Below are 19,337 nucleotides of genomic sequence, written 5' to 3'. Positions count from 1 at the left end.
CTACCTCCCTTCCCTCCCCCCTCAAAAATTGTTGCTCTTTGAGGACAGATCTTAAACCCTGTATTTCTCATATCCCTCCCTCCAGCACTTAATTTAGGGGCATAGCAGGTACTCATCAAACACAAGTTGGCCCGCTTTCGGGGTGACCTTCCTTAGCATTTAGATGCGGGGTGGCCTTCCTTAGCATTTAGATGCCTCTAAAAGCTCCTCTAGACTTTGTTCTATGCCATCCTTCTGAGCTCAAGGAATTGTCCTTGGGCTGGTTGAAGGGGAAAGGACCAACCTGTGAAATGGCCACCAGACGTTTTATGTATTTTACTAGTAAGCTTCAATCTCTAAGACAGCTCTGAGGAGTGGGAAGGGGAGGGCGAGGTGGAAGACAGAGAGCCTGGGAAAGGTCCATCGGACAGCAGGCCCTGGCAACTAAATCAGCTGAGGGAACCCATCCTGGCCTGAGTCCACCCTGCTTTGAAAAATCCTCCTGCTGACTTCCACCCTCTGCCCATGCTCGTCCTCTGCCTCGTCCTCACTTGACTTGCGGCGGGCGTTCTGGTAGAGCACGGCGCACACGCCTGTCAGCCAGGCGGCCACGGTGCCCGCAGAGAAGATGCAGAAGCCAATGAGGAGCAGGAAGATGTAGTCTTGGCGGTCCAGGTGCGTGATGCACATGTACCGGAGCGGGTTCCCCACCTTCGTGATGGGCCACCCTGCCAGCTCTGTGGGCTCCACGCACGTGGCATTTTGTTCATCTAAGAGGAAACAGACAGCAGGCAGAGTGCTGAGACAGCAGAACTCTCAGGGTCCTGAGGCCAACAGGGACCAGGAGAGGCTGTCTGGACCCTTTCTACTCAAAGTGTGGTCTGCAGGCCAGTGGTATCGGCATCTCCTGGACCTTGTTAGAAGCACAGAATTTCAGGCACCACCCCAAGGCCTTCTGAATCAGAATCTGCATCTTAACAAGGTCCCCAGGTGATCTCTGGTCACCTTAAGGTTTGAGATTGCACCTGGACTGCTTTTTGCTCCAGGCTTAGCTGCATTCAGGTCACCTCCTGAAAATAGGCTTTGCTTTTTAAGGCTCCTCAAGGAATGAGAGACCACAGCAGGAGCTGGGAGGAAACTTTAGCAAGATCGCCATGGAGTGCTGACACTCCGCAGAGCTCCACCCATGCTCATCATCCCTGTCTCCCCTTCCTCTTCTTGACCCCCACCTTCCCCCGCCACCTTGTCCCTTCCTCTTCTTCTGTGCCTGAGCCCAGCCTGGGATCACTAAGGTCACCCAAGGCCATCGCACGCCACTTAGGAAGGACAAGATTCTTTGGAAATGCCTACTGTGTGCTCTCTGCACCCCCCCACCCCCAGCCCTGCACATCCCCCACCTGGAGAAATCAAGGGGGAGCTCAGGGAGAAGAGACAGCCAATACGGGAAGCAGTTCTGCTTCTCAGTGATGATGTTGGTAGCACTGGCTGATCACATGATCTACGGGAGTCTTCAGTCCTTTTTAGCCACTGACTCAGCAGCCTGGCTCCTTCTCTGAGCACTTCCCCACACCAAGCACTACAGACTTCAGTACAGAATAGAAGGCAAAGTGGGCTCTGGAGCCAGACAGGCTAGGGTTCAAACCCACTGTCACATATTAACTTTGTAAACTTCAGCAGGATGTCTAACTCTGTCTCTGAATCCCATTGCCTCACCTTACAAAGAATGATACCTGTTCTCAGGGTAGTTGTGAGGATTTAACTGCCACAGGTGAGAAGGCGAGCTATTGTACACAATAGTGTGCACGATACACCGTGCACAGTAGTCGCACAGACTACTCAGCTCTGTCGTCAGCCCCGCAGTTCTCTAGTTCCATGGATACTCCACCATGCGGATGCTGAGGTGTCCACGTGAATATATGCAGCAGGCATTAGATAAATGAGTTTACATTCAGGGTTGAGACCACAGCTTGAGACAGTTATGATCAAAATCATGATAACAGCTGATATTTACCAAGTTCTGTCTACATGCTTTGTAATATACAAATGCTATCTCATTTAATTCTAACAACAACGTCGACACACATTATCATCCTTGTTTTACACATAAGGGAACTTGAGACTTGGGAAGATTTCCTAACTTGAAGGTTCTGGATAACCTGCAGGATCTAGGCTTGGACAGGCGACAGAAAACCCAGACTGAGCTACCTGAGCTTGTTTGGCAGAAGTGAGAGATACAGAGAGAGGATAGTGTGGGGAGAAGCTTCCACTAGACCAGTGTAGAAACTCCAGACTATGTGAAGGCACTGATATCCTCCGTGAGCAAGGAAGTGAGGGAAATCAGGTTTGGACTGCAGCTAGAAGCAGGAGAATTAGGGAAAGGAATATAGAAGTGAGCTGACTGGGGAGGGGGCAGCTAGTTTTGGGTGGCCGGAGAGAGCTGTCCAGGCTGAGCGGTAAGTCCTCTCCAAGCTGGACACTATTCCCTGCACCCTGGTTCTGGGTCAATGCACCTACAGTGAAGTCGATTGTTACCTTCAGGAAGATGGCCTGCAGTCTGTGATGCTGTGAGGACTCCCTGATGGAGGAGGCTGTAGACACAGGAAGAGGAAGCCAACATAGGGGACTGCACATCTGCTGTTTACAAAGATTACAGGGGAAAGGAGAGGAAGAAGCCCCTCTCTAGAATGAGTGTGGGACAGTGGCCCTCAGGGCCACCCTGGCTCAAGGGAGAGGGAAAGGGGCCTTAGGCCTCCATCTCAGGATGCTGAAAAGGGGCAGGAACGCAATTACACTGCAAGGCTTTTCTCTAGTCAGCCTGGTTCCAGGTCCTCTGGGGCGTTACCCAGGAGGTCCAAGAGTGGGGCTGGTGAGGAGCAGGGGAGGCTCCTGCAGTCTTCAAGAATTCTAGCAAGACAGGGCTCAGGTCACCCAAGCTGCCAGAGACACATGCGAATATACAAAGAAAGAGGTGTTTGAGAAAGAGGAACGTGGGATTCTGAGGGTCTGGTGTGTGCCTAGGGGTGTCTAGGGGGGTTTATCTCATTCTATTTTTAAAAAGATTAGGCTTTCAAATTGGGGCTTGGGCGGCAGAGATGAGACTAAACATCAAACGCATATTTCCCCATTTTGGAGCATTACCTTGAAAGGAGCAATTAGGCAGTGATTTTAATGCATTGTTAGGCGGCTTTTAAGTGAGGGATGTGGGTGGCTCTGTGGGGAGGGTTTTTCTACCGCTGCATTCTCTCTCCCCACTTCACTGCCTGTCACCGCCAAGGTGTGAGCTCTCCTCACCTCCCAGCAGGTCTGTCTCCACCCATTCCCAGTTTCCCAGCTCGGGACCACTTCACACACTCCTGCCAGATTCCCATTCTGCAAGCTCGCCTCTTGCCAGGCACACTCTGGCTCAAACCCGCCTCGACTTCCCTGTGGGGCTCAGAATAACATCCAGGCCACTTGGCTTACTGTTCAGAGCCCTCAGCATCTGCCCCCTCCTACCTTTCCCACCTTACTTCTCAGTTCTCCCACTAAGCCACCCTTTGTTCCAGTCAAATTAAACCATCTTTATTCCTTGATTACATCTCCCCCTTATCTGTAGCTAGCTTTGTTACACTGCTTTTATTGCATCAAACATCTCTTCCTCCAGTTTTTGCGTGATCAGGTCCTTCCTATCCTGAAAGGTCTAGTGTAAATGCATCTACCCACAGGAGCCCTTCCCCAAACCCCCATCCTCATAATTCAGAGGTCACGTGATTGTTCCCACTGTGAACTCATCTATAGCATTTCCTAGTATCATTCTTACTGCACCTATCACATTCTATCTTTTTTTTTTTGATTAGGTATAATTTTATTTTATTTTTTTTTTTACGTTAAGATAGTAAGTGTTCTCCTATTCAGGAGAATGCAATTTTTAAAAAAATTATGTATTTTTTTTTTGGGGGGTACACCAAGTTCAATTATCTGTTTTTATACACATATCCCCGTATTCCCTCCCTCCCTCGAGTCCCCCCCCACCCTCCCTGTCCCAGTCCTCTAAGGCATCTTCCATCCTCGAGTTGGACTCCCTTTGTTTATCACATTCTACCTTGCTTGGTGGTTACTTGCTAAAAAAGGGGTGCATCTTTTCTGTCCTACACAGACTTTTAGCTCTTGATGACCTAACCCATGTCTGACCATTACTGCTCTTGTTAATAAGAGCTATCATTCATTGAATGAATTACTTAATTTTTAAATATTTGGGGATTTTCTAGTAATTTTTTATTATTGAGTTCTAGTTCAGTTCTACTGTGGTCAGAGACATACGCTTTATGATTTCAATCCTTTGAGATTTATTGAGAATTTGCTTTATGGCTGGACATGAAGTCAATTTTAGTAATTTTTGCATGTGTACTGAAAAAAATATTCTGTTTTTGTTGAATACATCGTTCTGTATATGTCAATTAAGGTATGCTTTGATACAGGTCTTCTATGACTTTATTGATTTTTATTTATGTCTTTATTGACTTTTAATATTTTTTGACTTTTTATTGACTTTTCAAAACTATTGTCTCAGTTACTGTCAGCCTATTAGTTATCTGTTACTGGGGAAGTATGTTAAAGTCACCAGTTATGATTATGCATTTGTCTACTTCCCCATATATTTCTGCCAAGTTTTGCTTTACATATTTTGAAGCTATGTTATTAGATGCATATAAAGTTATAACTGTTACCTTTTCTTGGTAGATTTACCCTTTTCTCATTGATTGATATCACTCATTATCCTTAGTAATGCCTCTTACCTTAAAGTCTGCTTTGTTTGATGACATTAGTATGGCTGAACCAAATTTCTTTTGGTTAGTGTTTGCATCGTGTAGCTTTCCCAATCCTTTTACTTTTAATCTTTCTATATTTCTACAATTAAAGTACATTTAGTAAGCAGGATGTAGCTGGGCTTTGTTTTTCATCCAGCCTAGCAAACTTTGTATTTTAATCAGCCCATTAACATTTAATGTTAGACTGATATATTTGATTACCTATTTGTTTTCCATTTGTCCCACTTTTTAAATGAGACTATCCCTTGACTGTGTTCCCTCTATTTTATTATTTCATCTCCTTTTATTTAGCTTGTTAGTCGTGCATTCTTTTCCTAGTCTCGTATGATGACTTCAGAGTTTATAGACCCATCTACTCATCCTGGAGTGTCTGACATGTGCTAGGCACCACATAAGATGCTTCACAAAATTAAATGCTACTCTTGAGCACCCCACTAAGTAGTTGTAATTATTCCCAGGCTGCACAATGAATAAATTGTTCATCAATTATTCCCTCTCTGACTTTCTTGATCTCCTTGACTCTGAGAAAAGGCTACCAGGTACTGTTGTGTATGCTGTGCACTGCACAATCCCAAGGCTTTCATTCACATTACAGACAGGTGACTAAGCCCCATATTATCCCTTCCTCAGCTCCACTTCATGGGTGTAGGGCATTTGCCCCAGTTAAAGTGCCCAGGTACAATTACAGGTATCATTAATATTTAAATTCTTCCTGCAAATAGTTCCTGAGGAAACATAAACTACCCCGTTACTTAGTTCCACAAGCGGCACATTGCTCACAGGTGGAAAACCAGTCTGCCAAAATCAAATGCATGGAGGAGCAAGAGTTTTGGGGGCCCAGAACCACACTAGTTAGTGCAGGAGCACAGGAATCCTTCCTTCAGAAAGCCAGCTTGAACCCAGTGGTTTTAAGAGGAACTGCTCCTTTCTTGGTCTGCAGAAGTGACCACAGTTCTGGGGTCTGCTTGGCTCCCCAGAGGAGCAGACTGCTCTGAGCTCCCTGGCCAGTCTGGCTCAGGAACTCTCTGGGCTGAGTGGAGGAGGCCAGCCTTGATGTGGTGGCCATGTGAAGTGAGAGGATGGAATTTGGAGACTTCTCTCGCAATTACACTGCAACCGCCTTGGAGAGCAAATACCAGTTTCTACCAGCCTAAGCACTTTGTCATAAACCTTCTACCTGGAACCTAGAGAAAGGCTTAATTTCCCCATTTCTCCTCCTTAGGCCCTAGCTTGCCTGAGCATCATTAGATGTTTGGCATTTTGTCTCTTTTCTTATTTTTTCTCCAGCTAAGTTGTGTATTTGTCAAGGAAGTGGATGTACTACCGATTCACTTGTCTGCCTCCACCCACTAGATGATGAACTCCATGAAGGCATGCAGTTGTTTTCACTGTTGTGTCCCCAACATCGAGAACAGTGCTTAACACATACTAGAGCTCAAAGTATGCTTGTTGCATGAATTAAATATTGTTTGTTATTAATGTCCCTTGGGATCAAAGTCATTGACATAATGCTCACCTGGAGGAAAGGGAACCTGGGGAGATAGAAGACCATAGGTGAGTCAGCTAACCTCTGGCCACCTTGGGCTACTCTACACTAGGCTAATACCAATCCCTGCTTACCTTGTGAGCGTTTGGGGAGGATTCAGTGAGCTAAGGGGTGTGACGTCCTGGAGGAGGCAGGAACAGATGGTCTCCAGGACCAAATGGAGGGGTAAGCCTTGAACTGTCCTCTGAGACTTCAGAGAAGGAAATGAGGGTAAGTGCAGATGGGGAGGGAGTGAGGTTGCAAGGGCTGCAGGCATGGCAGCAAAAGGTAGTTATTATTATTCCCCAATTACAGTCTGAGAGCAGAGACCCTATTTGTTCACCCTTGTATCCTTAGTGCCTCACACACAATAGTGGCTTGATAAGTGTCTACTGAATGCATACAGGAGAGAATGGGTGGAATATTGGTTTAATCTCATACAGCAATTTTTAAACTCATATATTTGGCCTTGCTGTTTAGGACTGGTTTCTGATGGAATTTGAAGGGATCACTATTATATTCTGCTGGACTGTGAGTGGCCCAGAGGAGACTCCCTAGAGGGGAACCTAGATTGGACCATATAGCAGCCCAGCACCAATAAAGCCAACTAGACAGCAAGGCCCCCTTCTTAGACCCTCATGTATGGTCTCCTGAGCATTTCTAGTCCTGCCTTTGGCTCCTACCTTTGCCTCCCTAGAGCTCCTTTTCCTTATCACCCAGCTGTCTTTCCTTGATGGCTCGAGCCAGGCTTCAGCAAACTACAATCTGTGGGCCAAATCCATCCCCTGGCTTGTTTTTGTAAATAAAGTTTTATTGGAACACAGCCGTGCCTATTTATTCATGTATTTTCTATGTCTGCTTTCACACTACAAATGACAAGAGTGGGTCGTTGCAACAAAGACTTGCACAGCTTAAAATATTTATTATCTGCTCTTTTATAGAAAGTGTGTCTGACTCCTGGTCTAAAGCATCCTTGGCTTTGGATGATTTGGGCTTGGGCAGTACAGTTCTTATGTGATACAATTTTTTCCCTTGGTTCGTATTTTGGTCAAGGTTAAACCTGATTCATAGACTCTTGGAACATTACAGGAACAACCTTGAAATCCAGCAAGTTCAACCTGATTATTCCTGTGCTTTAAAGGTGCTTTAGGCTACAGGATTGGTCTTTGGTATAAGCGGTTATATATGGGCAAGGTTTAGAGGTAGAAAGACCCCTTTTCCTCATAACGCTTCTCATGTGCTTGTCAGTACCCAGAATTCCATCAGCAGGAGAGAGGATCTTTCATTCCACTGAAAGAATAAGGCTTAAAGTGTGAAGTCCTTTGAAAAAGAAGCCAATGACCTAAGCCCTCCCTTGAGGAACCCCTGCTACTGCCTTTCTTAGCAGGTTTTGATGGGGGAGGGGAGCCAGCTATGCAACAGGCCTGGGGGATGGTGCCAGGCAGTTTTCGGGAGCTAATGGCAAACCCTCGTTTGCTCTCAGTTTGGCCTAGAGCTGGACCTGCTGAATAACTACCCATCTTCTCAGAAAAATCCAGATAGTGGACAGTTATCATCCTCATGGATAATAGGCAAGTTAGAAAAGTTCAGTGGTGGAAGGGCAGCACCGTTCACCAGCAGCATGGGCAGAAACTCGGGAGTCCTTCTTGCTTCCTCTCTCACATCCCATAACTCAAGTCATGAGCCAATCCTCTTAGTCCGATGTTCAATATATATCCCGATTCTCACTTCTTCTTGTCTTCTGGACCAAGCCACTGTCCTCCCTCACCTGAACTGTGATAACCTCTTTCCCCAGTCTCTCCCCATCTAGCAGTGAGAGCCAGCTGTAAATCACAGATCATGTCACTTCCCTGCTCAAAACCCTTTCATGACTTCCTATCACATTTAGAATAAAATCAAAAGCCTCTCCATGGCCCATAGGTCCTATATGATATGGCCTCTGATTTTTTTAACCTCATTTCTTCCCTTGGCTTCACTTGGCTTCAGCCATATTAACCTTGTACTACATTGAGTTCATTCCACCCCAGGGCCTTTGCACTTGCTCTTCCCTCTGTCTAGAAGACCACACCACCCTGCATCATATTTCCATTGCTGGTCCCTTCACTTTATTCAGCTCTCTGCTCTTCTTACTTGATCCTTCAATATGTTAGCATTCCCTACAGCTTCTGTCCTTGCCCTATTACCTTCTCATTCTAAACTCATTCCCTGGCTGATATCATCCATTGTTTGGTTTTGATGATCACCAGTGAGCTGATGATTTCCAAACATGTATTTTATCCTCTATTCTGAATTTCAGGTCAGAACATCCAAATGGCTCCTAGCTCACAAAGACCTCCCACTCAACACGTTCAAGATGTGACTTGGCTTTTCCCCTAACCCCCTCACTGCCCCCTCCTCTCAGTGGAGCCCCCACAGTTGTCCAAGCCAAAGTCTTGGGAGTTATACTTGATTTTTTTCCTTTCCTTTATTTTCCACATCTCATTGATTTTTTATTCACTCAAATATTTCTTGAGCGTTTTCTCTGTGTCTGAATCTTTCTGAAGATTCAGACCTACTCTTTGCTCTTATAGACCTTCCTGTCTTTCAGGCAAGATAAATGTTAAATTAATACAAATCTGTTAATTACTCAGAATTGTGCCAGGAGTCACAAAGGAAGTACAGGGAACTCTGAGAGGGTCTAGTTCAGTCCCAAGTCCTGTTGTTTCTACCTTCTAAACAGCTCCTCCTGACCTGTCAGTACCTCTTCGTCCACACTGCTGTCATAGGCTGTGGTCCTCTCTTGCCTGAATGCCCACAGGAGCCTCCTAGCCTGGTATCCATCTTGCCTGCCTTCCAAATTTCTCAGGATACATTGCATGTTCCCTAGAAAGTCGTAAATGAAGGCCCTAGATGGCTTGAGCCCTGGTTCTCTTTCTAGCTGCATTCACGCTTTGCAGGATTACTTTTAGTTTGGGGAATTCTTCATCTCTAGAGATGAAGAAACTGAGCTGGCTGCTTTGGTTGACCTTGCAAGGCCTCCTTCCCGGGGTGTGAGTGCTGTTGGGTGACCAGAGGGGCCATGTACAGAGGTCTGGCATTTCTGAGTTTGAGGGAACTTTAGATCACCCACCCTCAGGGATTCCAATGGGGCTGAGTTAGAGAGTGTGTGAGAATCACCCAGGGTCCTTGCCAAACCGCACATGCTTGCCACTCCAACCCTTTTGAATTTTCTGGATGGTTTAGGGATCACTGACCCGGTTGCACCCCCCCCCCCCCCGCCCCCTCATTGCCCTCATGAGGCTGCTCCTCTGGCTCTCAGCAGGAGGGAGCCACAAGGCCAGGGTGTCCGTGATGAGGTGGGAGAGACGTGCTAACAGGACAGGTGACAGTCTTGGCAATGTCTGCTGCCCAGCTGGTCCCTTGTTTGGTGTCTGGCCTTTATTGCAATGTTCCTGATGGAGGAGATGCGTTAGCATTAATAGTGGAAGAGTGTGAGGACCTGAATTCATTCTGGAAATCTAAGTTTTGGCACAGTTGTAGATGACTTTGTACTTGGTGGGTTGAAATGGGGCCATTATCCTATTACAGCAGCCTTGACTACAGGATGAAATCGCCGCAGAATGAAACTAAGATGTTCCCTGTTCAAAATGCCCTCAAAATGACTTGGACCTGAAACAGCACATGACCCAGCCCATCTGGTCCCTGCAGATGTCCCTGAGTGGCTTTGTCCCCCTGCCTCGGCAGCACTCCTGCCCAGACTCCTCTTTTGTGACTTGTGGGCCCCACCGTTGGACTGAGCAGGACTGCCTAGGGACGATAATTTAAGGGCGAATATAGATGGACCCTCTGTCCTGAAGCTATCCCTGCGTCTACGCTAGTGGCCTGTAACTTTCTGAATTCTCACTGGTTCTGGCTGTTCCCTGTCGCATTGCAAATGCCCCTGGAGGGAGATACATCAAAACATTATCACCTGCTAATATCTCAGTGCAAATCAGTGTATTCATCAGTTGGAGCAGCCACTGTAGAGCTAGAATCCGGACCATTGTCATAGGCTTTCTTGAAATGTGGCCTAAGGAGCACCTACCCCAGCAGCTCACTGAGTCATCATCTCTGGACGTGGAGCCTGGTTTCTTGTATTCATTAGAGTTTGAGAATTGCTGGTTGAGCAGGCTGGGCCTGGGAGGAAAGTCTAGGGCACTGAGGACCTGAGGGGGGGAGGCTTTGTTCTAGCCCAGTGGAGGGTGCTTAAGACGGAGGTGGGAGAGTGCAGCCCTTGTCTCTGGGAACACCTGCACCTCGACACCGACCCAGCATGCACTTGCTCCTCTGGGACCCCGCATGCTGACCACTGCTCTCCTCTTCCTTCATCTACATGCATCTTATCTTTCTATTTAGGCACATAGGCTGCCAACTGGAAGGGGTCTTATAGCGTATCTAATCCTATTGCCTTATTTCAGAGACAAGTGAGACTCAGAGGGAAAAGCGACTTGCCCCAAATCATACATTGGCATGTTTGGGATCAGGCTTCCTGGCTTTCAACCAAATTTCCTCTCTCTTGTACCCCTAGATTTATCATATTAAAGACAGGAATTATGACTTCTTTCCCTGTGATAAAGTACCCCAACATTATAATACAATGTTGGGCACATACTAGACATACAATAAATGTTTTAGAGTTGAATGGACTGTGATGTGCCTGATAGTAAGAAAATATCATGGCGTGGGGGAAACTATTGAACTTGAATGTCAGAAGATCTCCATGCTGGGCTGGGCTCTATAGCCAGCTACCTGGGAGGAGGCTAGATTCTAAAGCTCCAGCTTAAACATCCTATATTAAAAGGCTTCCCTGACTAATATGGTGGCCACTAGCCATACATGTGGCTTTTTAAATAAATTGAAATGACAGAAAATTGAAAATTCAGTTCCTGAGTTCCACTAGCCTAATTTCAAGAGCTCAGTAGGCACATGTGTCTAGTAGGCAGTGTATTGGACAGCCCAGATGTAGACCATTTCTACTGCTGCAGAAGCTTTTGTAGGACAGCGCTGGACCAGACTTTGAGGGTAGAGGGGAGGTAGGAAGCCAGGTTTATTTCTATCCAGGAGCTTAGAGCTGCAGGAGTTTTTGAGAGCATCTTCAGAGGCATTCAGCCCTGCCCTGCTGGAGAGCTCCATCCTGGGAAGAGCCCAATTTCCACTCTCACCTTCAAACAGCATTAATGACTGGAAAATTACAGTTCTGGCCAGGAATTAGTCTTCCTATTTGCTGACCTGAGCCAAAAAAGTAATGGCATCTGTGGATCTGTTTTAACGCTGTATCGATCAGAGCACCCAGGCAACCAGCATGTTTCAACTCACGTTGGTTTCTGCTATGATTTTTATGTTTGGAAAGTGGATACATGAACTCTTTGAGAACTGGGCAGTTTTCAGTGCATCTGGTGAGTATATCATTGGAGGGTTCCCTTTGATGAAGACCTTTGATAATAGCACCAAATCTCTTGTCAATACGGGGAAGTTTTGATCTTCCTATTTGCTACAGCCTTGTGATGAAATAAGGTGAATAAAACATTCAGCCTCCTCTACAGCCCTCTGTGGGGGGCAAACTTAGCCAAAGTGTGACATAGGGGAAGGGTATATTGTTGCCCTCATGTCTTTTTTTTTTCTTTCCTTTTAAGACCTCTCCATTTCTTTCCTAGACCTTGACATCCTTCAAGGTTCTCCACTGTTGCAGAGTTCACCTTAGCTAATTGGATTTCCCAAGAATTCACTCTTCCCTCTGATATGAAAGCTGATAAAAGCTTAAGGACACCTGTATTATTCCGCCCAGGAATTTGTGTATTTTTCAGAGTCCTCTTCAAGACTGGGGCACTTTTGGGGACCCAGAAGGGTGAATCCCTAATGGCTAATTTTAGTCAAATGGTTGGCAGTGGATGGGGAGAGACTGGGGCAAAGGTACTGCTCAGTACTTTTCAGATGACAAAATTGCACCATGTAGGTGACTTCTTTCTCCCTAGGCCATGTCTGCCCCATAGCTGAACTGATCTCCTTGCCCTCATCCCTTGAAATATGTCTGCATGTCCACACCTGTTTCTGGAAGTGGGGCTTGTCTTTAAGGTAGAACTTCAGTTCCAGACTCAGGTGACTTAGGAAGAGCTACGTTGCTGCCCCTGGCCCAGCCCTGCGTCTCGTGGCCCGAGCAGAGACTAAGCCTTGATTTGGGCTTCTGATTGTGTTCCCCAGGGTCTGAACCCCTGTATTCATAAGTTGTTCAATATCCAACTCCCTCCAGGATTCCCTCTGTCCCATTTTCTCAGGGATTAGAGTCCTGGGACCTGCTGCCCACCTTCTCACAGCCTATTTATGTGCCCACATGCATCTGTACAGTCACGTCTCCTGGGCAGAGTACCCTGTCCTCTGACAACGGCTGAGCCTTCCTGAAGCCCAATGCTTGCCCCAGGAACCACCTGACTGATATCTGCTACCCTCTGTGTCTCTCCTACATCTGTGAACCATTTGTTTATTAATGTTTATGGTGTGGCAGCCTTAATGCTAATGGCAGTTTATAAGTGTTCTCATTTCATCCTTATACCAGCCCTAGACAGATTGGTCCTATGATTAGACCTGTCTGAAAGATGAGGAAATTGAAGTGTGGAGAGTTAAGTAAATTATCTGATCTCCCATAGATACTAAGAGGCAGGGCCAGGGTTATGATCCACATCTGTTTCACTCCAGAACCTGAGCTCTTAACACTGGGCTCTCTTGCCTGCATGGTGGCCGTCCTGGGCCACAGCTGAGGCTGTCCCAGGTGCCTGCTCTACCCTGAAAGATACATGCTTGCCTTTCTGTCCTGCTCTGTCCAGAGAGGTTAGTTCTGCTGTGCCTAATTGGACCATGGGACACATATGGTGCAGGCGGCCCGTAGCCAGATGAGTCTCCATACACAGCCCCAGGGTTCTTGGCTAGTTACCTTCGTGAGCACGTGTTTGGCACATCCTAGGCACTCAGTCAATATTTAAATGGATGAATGGGTGAGCTGAGTGGTAGCCTGGAAGTCCCTTACTTCACTGCGTTGCTTTTCAAGGGGTCTATATACTGGAATTCTGCTGTCATACTGACCTCAATACTGCACCGCAAGCAAAATCTCCCAATACTAATGTTTAGTATCTCCCTGGCTCTAAAATGAAACCCATCTTCAAGCTGGATTCTCCTTTATAAACAACCAAGTTATTTAGCTTATTTCATAGAAATTTGTCCTCTATCCTGAAATTTGGGCGCATGGGGAAAAGATGTGTAGACCCCATTCTAGAACATGCCAAAGAGTACCATTTTGATAGAAAATGTGGTATAATAGGTGGGCTAAAGGTTGAGAGTTCAACTAGAGTGTTTGTAAGTAGCAAAGATATTTCTACCTAACAGAGCCATGAATCATCATATGAGAGTCACATGAAATAAATATCTTCCATTATGTTGAGGTCTGGCTAAAGGGCAAGATAAGCATCTAATGAATTTTATTTGTGAGTCTTTTCAACTTTATGTGTGTGTGTGTGTTCATGTGTTGCTGTGTATGCATTTATATGTGCATGTGTGTCATGCATCTGTAACATGTGGGTGAGTGTGTATGTAATTACGTATATATGTTTGTATGGTATGTTTGTGTAGATGCAGCTTTGTGTTTGTATATGTGCATGTATGTATGTGTTCTTGTGTGTTCGTGTGTGTGTGTGTATGAGAAGGGAGAATCAGAGTGAATATGATGCAAAGGAGAGCAAACACTGAGGTTAGGTTCATTCTTTTAGAGTTTGGGTAGATTAGGGGTGAAACCTCAGTCTGCAAGGGAAGTACAGGCATATTATAATGAGTTTATGATGGCTAGGGCTTATTATCCAATGAAAATGATCTTATGTGAGTTCCAGGTGTAAACAGATAGGAAACAAAGCTGAAATTTAGGTGCTGTGGCCATACGCTTATAACATGACTTACATTTATAACTAAAGTGACTTACTGGATCATAGTTATGTAATTTGAGGATTTAAGAGATAATAGTCACATGGAAAAAGACCTGAATTTGAAATCAGGAGGTTCAAACCATTTTCTTGCCATTTAGTAGCTGTGCGGTTTTGGGAAATCAGTCTATCCTCTCAACCATAAGATAGGGATTAAAAATACCCATCCTAGCCTCTTCCACAGTTCTAGGGCACAAAATTTAAGGGTTGGTGTGACACTCAAAGTAAAAAAATTGAAACTGCGTGTGTGAAAAAACTTAAGCAGTTGCAAAGCTTGATATAAGGCTAAATTGTTCTATGTTTGGCCTGGGGCTCACTGATGTTTTTAAGGGATAATAATAGTGAACTGGGGGGACTTTCCTGATGGCTCGGTGGTTAAGAATCTGCCTGCTAATGCAGGGGACACAGGTTCAAGCCCTGGGCTGGAAAGATCCCACATACTGCGGAGCAACTAAGCCCATGTGCCACAACTACTGAGCCTGTGCTCTAGAGCCTGTGAGCCACAACTCCTGAGCCCACGTGCCACAACTCCTGAGCCCGCACACCTTGATCCTGTGCTCCACAACAAGAGAAGCCACTGCAATGAGGAGCCCACGCACCACAACAAAGAGTAGCCCCTGCTTGCCACAACTAGAGAAAGCCCACGTGCAGCAACAAAGACCCAACACAGCCAAAAGTAAATAAATAAAAAAACAAAACAAAACCCAAACAAACAAAAATAGTGAACTGGGGGCAGTGGGACCATATTTCTGTATGAAGTGAGCTGGGAGGGTTCCTCTAGGCCTCCAAGCAGCAGAGGGAGATGAGCAGATTGGCAATTGCGGGTGCAGGTACGTGCATGTGTCTGCGTAGGGGAGCTCCCACTGGCCAGTGGATGAAAGCTTTGTCTACCTCAGAAGCCAGACTCTTCATTCACGAGGAACTTATGAGCTTGACGAGCTGGATACCTGTTTCTGATGTTTTTGAAAACATGCAGTGAGACAGATCGGTTTATAATCCTATTCAATCCTGGATTGAATGGAGTCAGAGAGTCCAAAGTAGTTAGCCTGAAAATTCTAAGATACAACTTTATAAGCACAATTCATTATTAAGGGAGATGTGATGGGTGGTGAAGCGATAGGCTTAGGGACTGGGGAAGAAGCCAAGCTACTTCGCCCTTTCAGCTAAGCAGGGGGTTCCTCCTGGCAAAGTGGGGGTTTCTGCTCAAAGAAAATGTGTATGAATGGTGGCGACGGGGCAAGAGAAAATGATGCTGGCCCACAGGCTCATTACGTGGACACTGACAGGGACCATCTCCTTTGGGAATCACATTTGGTGCCTGAGAATGATTAATACTGACCCTCTTTTAGAGACCTTTCTGGAAACCACCACAGCACCAGCCATTGAGAAAAGTGGAAGACATGATCTCTGTCAAGGCCAGGCAACGCCCCCAAGAAACCGCTCCTATCTACTTGTATGATTAGTACTGTTCAGATGGTCTGACAAAGTCCGTTCCTTTGGATTTATTCCCACTCGAGTTGAAGTACCTGGCAGCAGAGCGAGGTGCCTCGGGCACAACATTAAAGGAGACGGTCACTCTTGGTGCCACCCACACTTGGTGTCACCTTCGGTTTTGCATCTTGGGCACCTCGCTTGCCCCATCACAGTTCAGCCCCTGCCTGGAGGGCACATTTTTACTAGCTGTCACCACCCAGCTCCTTCTCCCCCAGTGCCCCTTAAGGTTTGTCATTTTGGTCAGGAATCTTTCTAGAATATTGTCACGTGGGGAGGACTTCAGGGTGGAAACTTCAGCAGGACTTTTGTGAAGCCGGTGCATGAAAATATTTTCAAAAACACACACCCAGGGAAGGCAGAGAAGAAATGGTTCTCATAGGGTTTAATTACATCCGTGGCTCCAGGCTTTCTGTGAGGGGTTATTTCACATTTCTCTGAAGCTCTGACTTCCCTGTAAAAGTGCTATCGGTGGGGGGGGGGGGAGTTGAAGGATGAGAATGGGACAGTGAAGTCACTGAAAAGAAGAATGGATGAGGCACTGGAGTGCCCCAGGGACCATGGCAGAGGGGTGGCACCAGTGGAAAGAGTGGTCGTAACTGGCTTGGAAATCTACCAGGTAAGACTTGAGAGCTTGCCTGTAAGATTGGAATCTCCCTGCTTGACACAGTGGGCACTGGTGACCCATTCTCCACCCATTCATGCCATTCTCTCCTTCCTTGTGAGGGTAGCATCTGAAGACAAAGGCGATATCAAAAGCCCTCTCTTCTCCCTCTCTCGTTCACGTCCAGATGGCTCATGTGCCCCTCCTCCGTCTCTATTGAACTTTCCCTTCTAAATATGATACCACTGGATTTTCTACTGGCTATGAATGACTGAATTTACTTTTAGACCCTGGAAAAAGTCAGTCACTGAACTGAACAGATTAAAATAGCTTACCAATGAGATACAGTGTCCCTGTACTACTTTGTCACTGTGCAGTTACAGTACTTTATCACTTCCACACATTTCATGTTGACATGACACCTCTATATGTTTGGTGACATTATTGTCCCCCCTTTATGCAACAGGAAACTGAGGCTCGGAGAAACTGTGACTTCCCCAAAGGCAGCCACGTAGTAAGGGCTGAGTGTGCCAGCAGAACTCAGCTTTTTGGATGGCTATTCTAGAACTTTTCCTACCAATCCTTACTGCCTGTCCAGTCAACCCAGGGATGGGTCCTGCACAGCAATAAGAATGCTCTCACCCAGCTTTACCCAGATTTCTCTCCCACACTGACAATCTTTTGACTTCACCTCTTCTGGAACCAATTCTTCCTACACCATCACATCCTTGTCCCCACACCCAAGCAAAGTCCTCACCTGGATGGTTCAGATGGGACACTATTAAGTAGATGGTGAAGTCCAGGAAAGAGCAGTTGCATTTCCAGGGGTTTCCACTCAGGTACAGGGTCTGCAGTGTTATGAGGTTAGTGAAGGCATCATTGTCCAAGGTCTGCAAGCCGGTGTTTCTGAGGTCCAGATACCTCAAAGAGCTGGTGTTGGCAAAGGTGTACTTGTTAAGTGATAGCAGATGAGGGTTGTTGGAGATATTCAGCTGTACCAGGTTGCTAAGCACGGAGAAACTGTATGGGGAGATCAAGGTTAGATTGTTTGAGCTGAGATCGAGGTAGATGAGTTTGAAGACCCCGACGAAGGTATAATCCATCACCTCCTGAATCAGGTTCTTCTGACAGTCCAAGTAAACAAGGTCACTGAGGAGTCCTAGATTCATCGCTGGCAAAAAACGGATGCTGTTATCATTCAGGTACAGCCTCCGGGTGTTGAGGGGTATGTCAGAGGGGTATTCAGTTAACCTGCTCCCTGTGCAGATCACTTCTTGGACTTGACACTGACAATTATTTGGACACTTTGACCCCGATACCAGTCCCATTCCAAAGGAAAAGAGTAACCACCCGGGCCCAGGGCCTGAAGCAAGGGACATAGTAAGAAGCAGCGACTACCCTCCTTCCACTTTCCAGCGGGCGCTGTCTCTCTGATCAGAGGCTGCCGAGCGGCGGGGCGGGGCGGGGGAGGGGCGCTGGAAAGAACTGTAACTCTCTAGCTTTGTGCAAAGCAATTTTCCATTACAGGAGAACTGAACAGAAGTTGAAACGCGAGGCCCAATGCCCCGCCACCCGGCTTGGTGTCTGCTGATTGCTCACTCCCAGACTGCGGCTGGAAGCCTGCCCGCTTGGCGGCTTTAAAAGGTCTCACCCTTTCCCTGCGTTTGCAAGTGAAGGGGAGCCAGGGGAGAGCCACATGACCAAGAGGTTGCCAGTTGACACCTTTGTGATGTCAGCAGCCTCCGGAGGCTGCCCCGCTGAGGGAGGGGGAGTCCTGACTCTTCTTCTGGGTGGTGTGGGGGTGTTTTGTGCAACTCGTTAAGCCGGCTGTCGTGGGGGGGGGCTGTGCGTGTGTGTGTGGGGGGTGCAGTGGATTAGACTAGACTGGACCCCCTAATCCGCAGGCTGTAGAGGGATCACGGAATCTCCAGTCCAACTCCCTTTTGCACTGGTATGAAAAGTGACCTGTCTGAGGTCAGTTCTCAGTGTGGGTGTCTTCCTTGGGTACTGAGTTTGGATAGGTGCCATTGTTTCGGGTGTTGTCGGGGAGAAGATGGGAAAGGGCGAGAGAGTGGGGAGCTCCTTTGAAATGAGGAGAGGGAAATTCCCTGATAAGGTGGTACTCTTACGATTCTATTCCCAGTTTGCCTACAATCCTGTCTGCGTTTGGAATATATATGTGTACTAGTATTTAAAAGCTTTTTGGGCAAGTATAAATATTCCCCCTAAAACAAAACCCAAATGTATTAAAAAAAAATCTGAGTGCAATGCTATGAACTATTTCTTACCATCTATATTCTAGAACTTTTAAAATAGTGAGGGCCTCACTAGTGCTTCTAGTATGAGTTTATATCCACTAGCTGCTGGAGGGATGATGGGAGGGGGTCTTTTGGAGGGAGGGATGGAGAGTCTGAAAGCTTAAGAGTTAGGGTGTATCATCCACTCTATGGAAGAACGCACATCGGGCAGAAACAAAGCAAAAGCATCTCAGGAATTAAATTTTTTATTTATGAGAAAATAGCATTTCATTATTTAAAACATTCACATATAATGTAGCTGAATATTAATAAAGCAATGAAATCTAAATTTAGCTCAGCACAGTGCCTGGCCCCTGCTATGTAATAAATATTTATTGAATGAATGATGCGTGAATGTCTCTGATGGTTTGCTCCCTTTTCTTGCTTCTCTGCCAAGAGAGAAATTAATAAACTCAAGTGGATTTGTGGCTGGTTAGCTAATGTTTGATTGTGTTTACTTACTCAGCATTCCCAGGGTGACTGGCCATGAATTAAGATGATGACTTTGGCGTGTTTACTGAATTGAAAGTGACCTTATTTAAGCAGAAATTTCAAACACTCAAAATAATGACCCAAATGATAATTGTACTAATTGAAGCAGAATTTTATTGATAGAAGCATCACCCTCTCCTTGTAATTAAAAATAATAAATCC

General features: G+C 46.2%; 1 protein-coding gene across 1 annotated transcript; it reads right to left on the bottom strand.

The window, feature by feature from the left end:
* Window positions 1–423: 423 nt before the first annotated feature.
* Window positions 424–17,765, bottom strand: LRRC52 (leucine rich repeat containing 52). The gene is made up of 2 exons (XM_057725625.1): window positions 17,144–17,765; window positions 424–749 (listed from the first exon to the last, which is right to left on the bottom strand). Exons 1-2 carry the CDS (start codon window positions 17,763–17,765, stop codon window positions 424–426), a joined length of 948 nt encoding a protein of 315 aa, XP_057581608.1.
* Window positions 17,766–19,337: the final 1,572 nt, after the last annotated feature.

The sequence above is a fragment of the Hippopotamus amphibius genome, chromosome 3 (genome assembly GCF_030028045.1).
Source record: "Hippopotamus amphibius kiboko isolate mHipAmp2 chromosome 3, mHipAmp2.hap2, whole genome shotgun sequence".
NCBI lineage: Eukaryota > Metazoa > Chordata > Mammalia > Artiodactyla > Hippopotamidae > Hippopotamus > Hippopotamus amphibius.
The sequence above is the reverse complement of the archived record's forward strand: the minus strand, read 5'-3'. Positions and strand labels throughout refer to the sequence as shown.

Coding starts and splice junctions, on each gene's coding strand:
- LRRC52 (XM_057725625.1), bottom strand. CDS start 17,765: ATGTCCCTTGCTTCAGGCCCTGGGCCCGGGTGGTTACTCTTTTCCTTT. Junction 750..17,143: donor GTCCCATCTGAACCATCCAG/GTGAGGACTTTG, acceptor GTTTCCTCTTAG/ATGAACAAAATGCCACGTGC.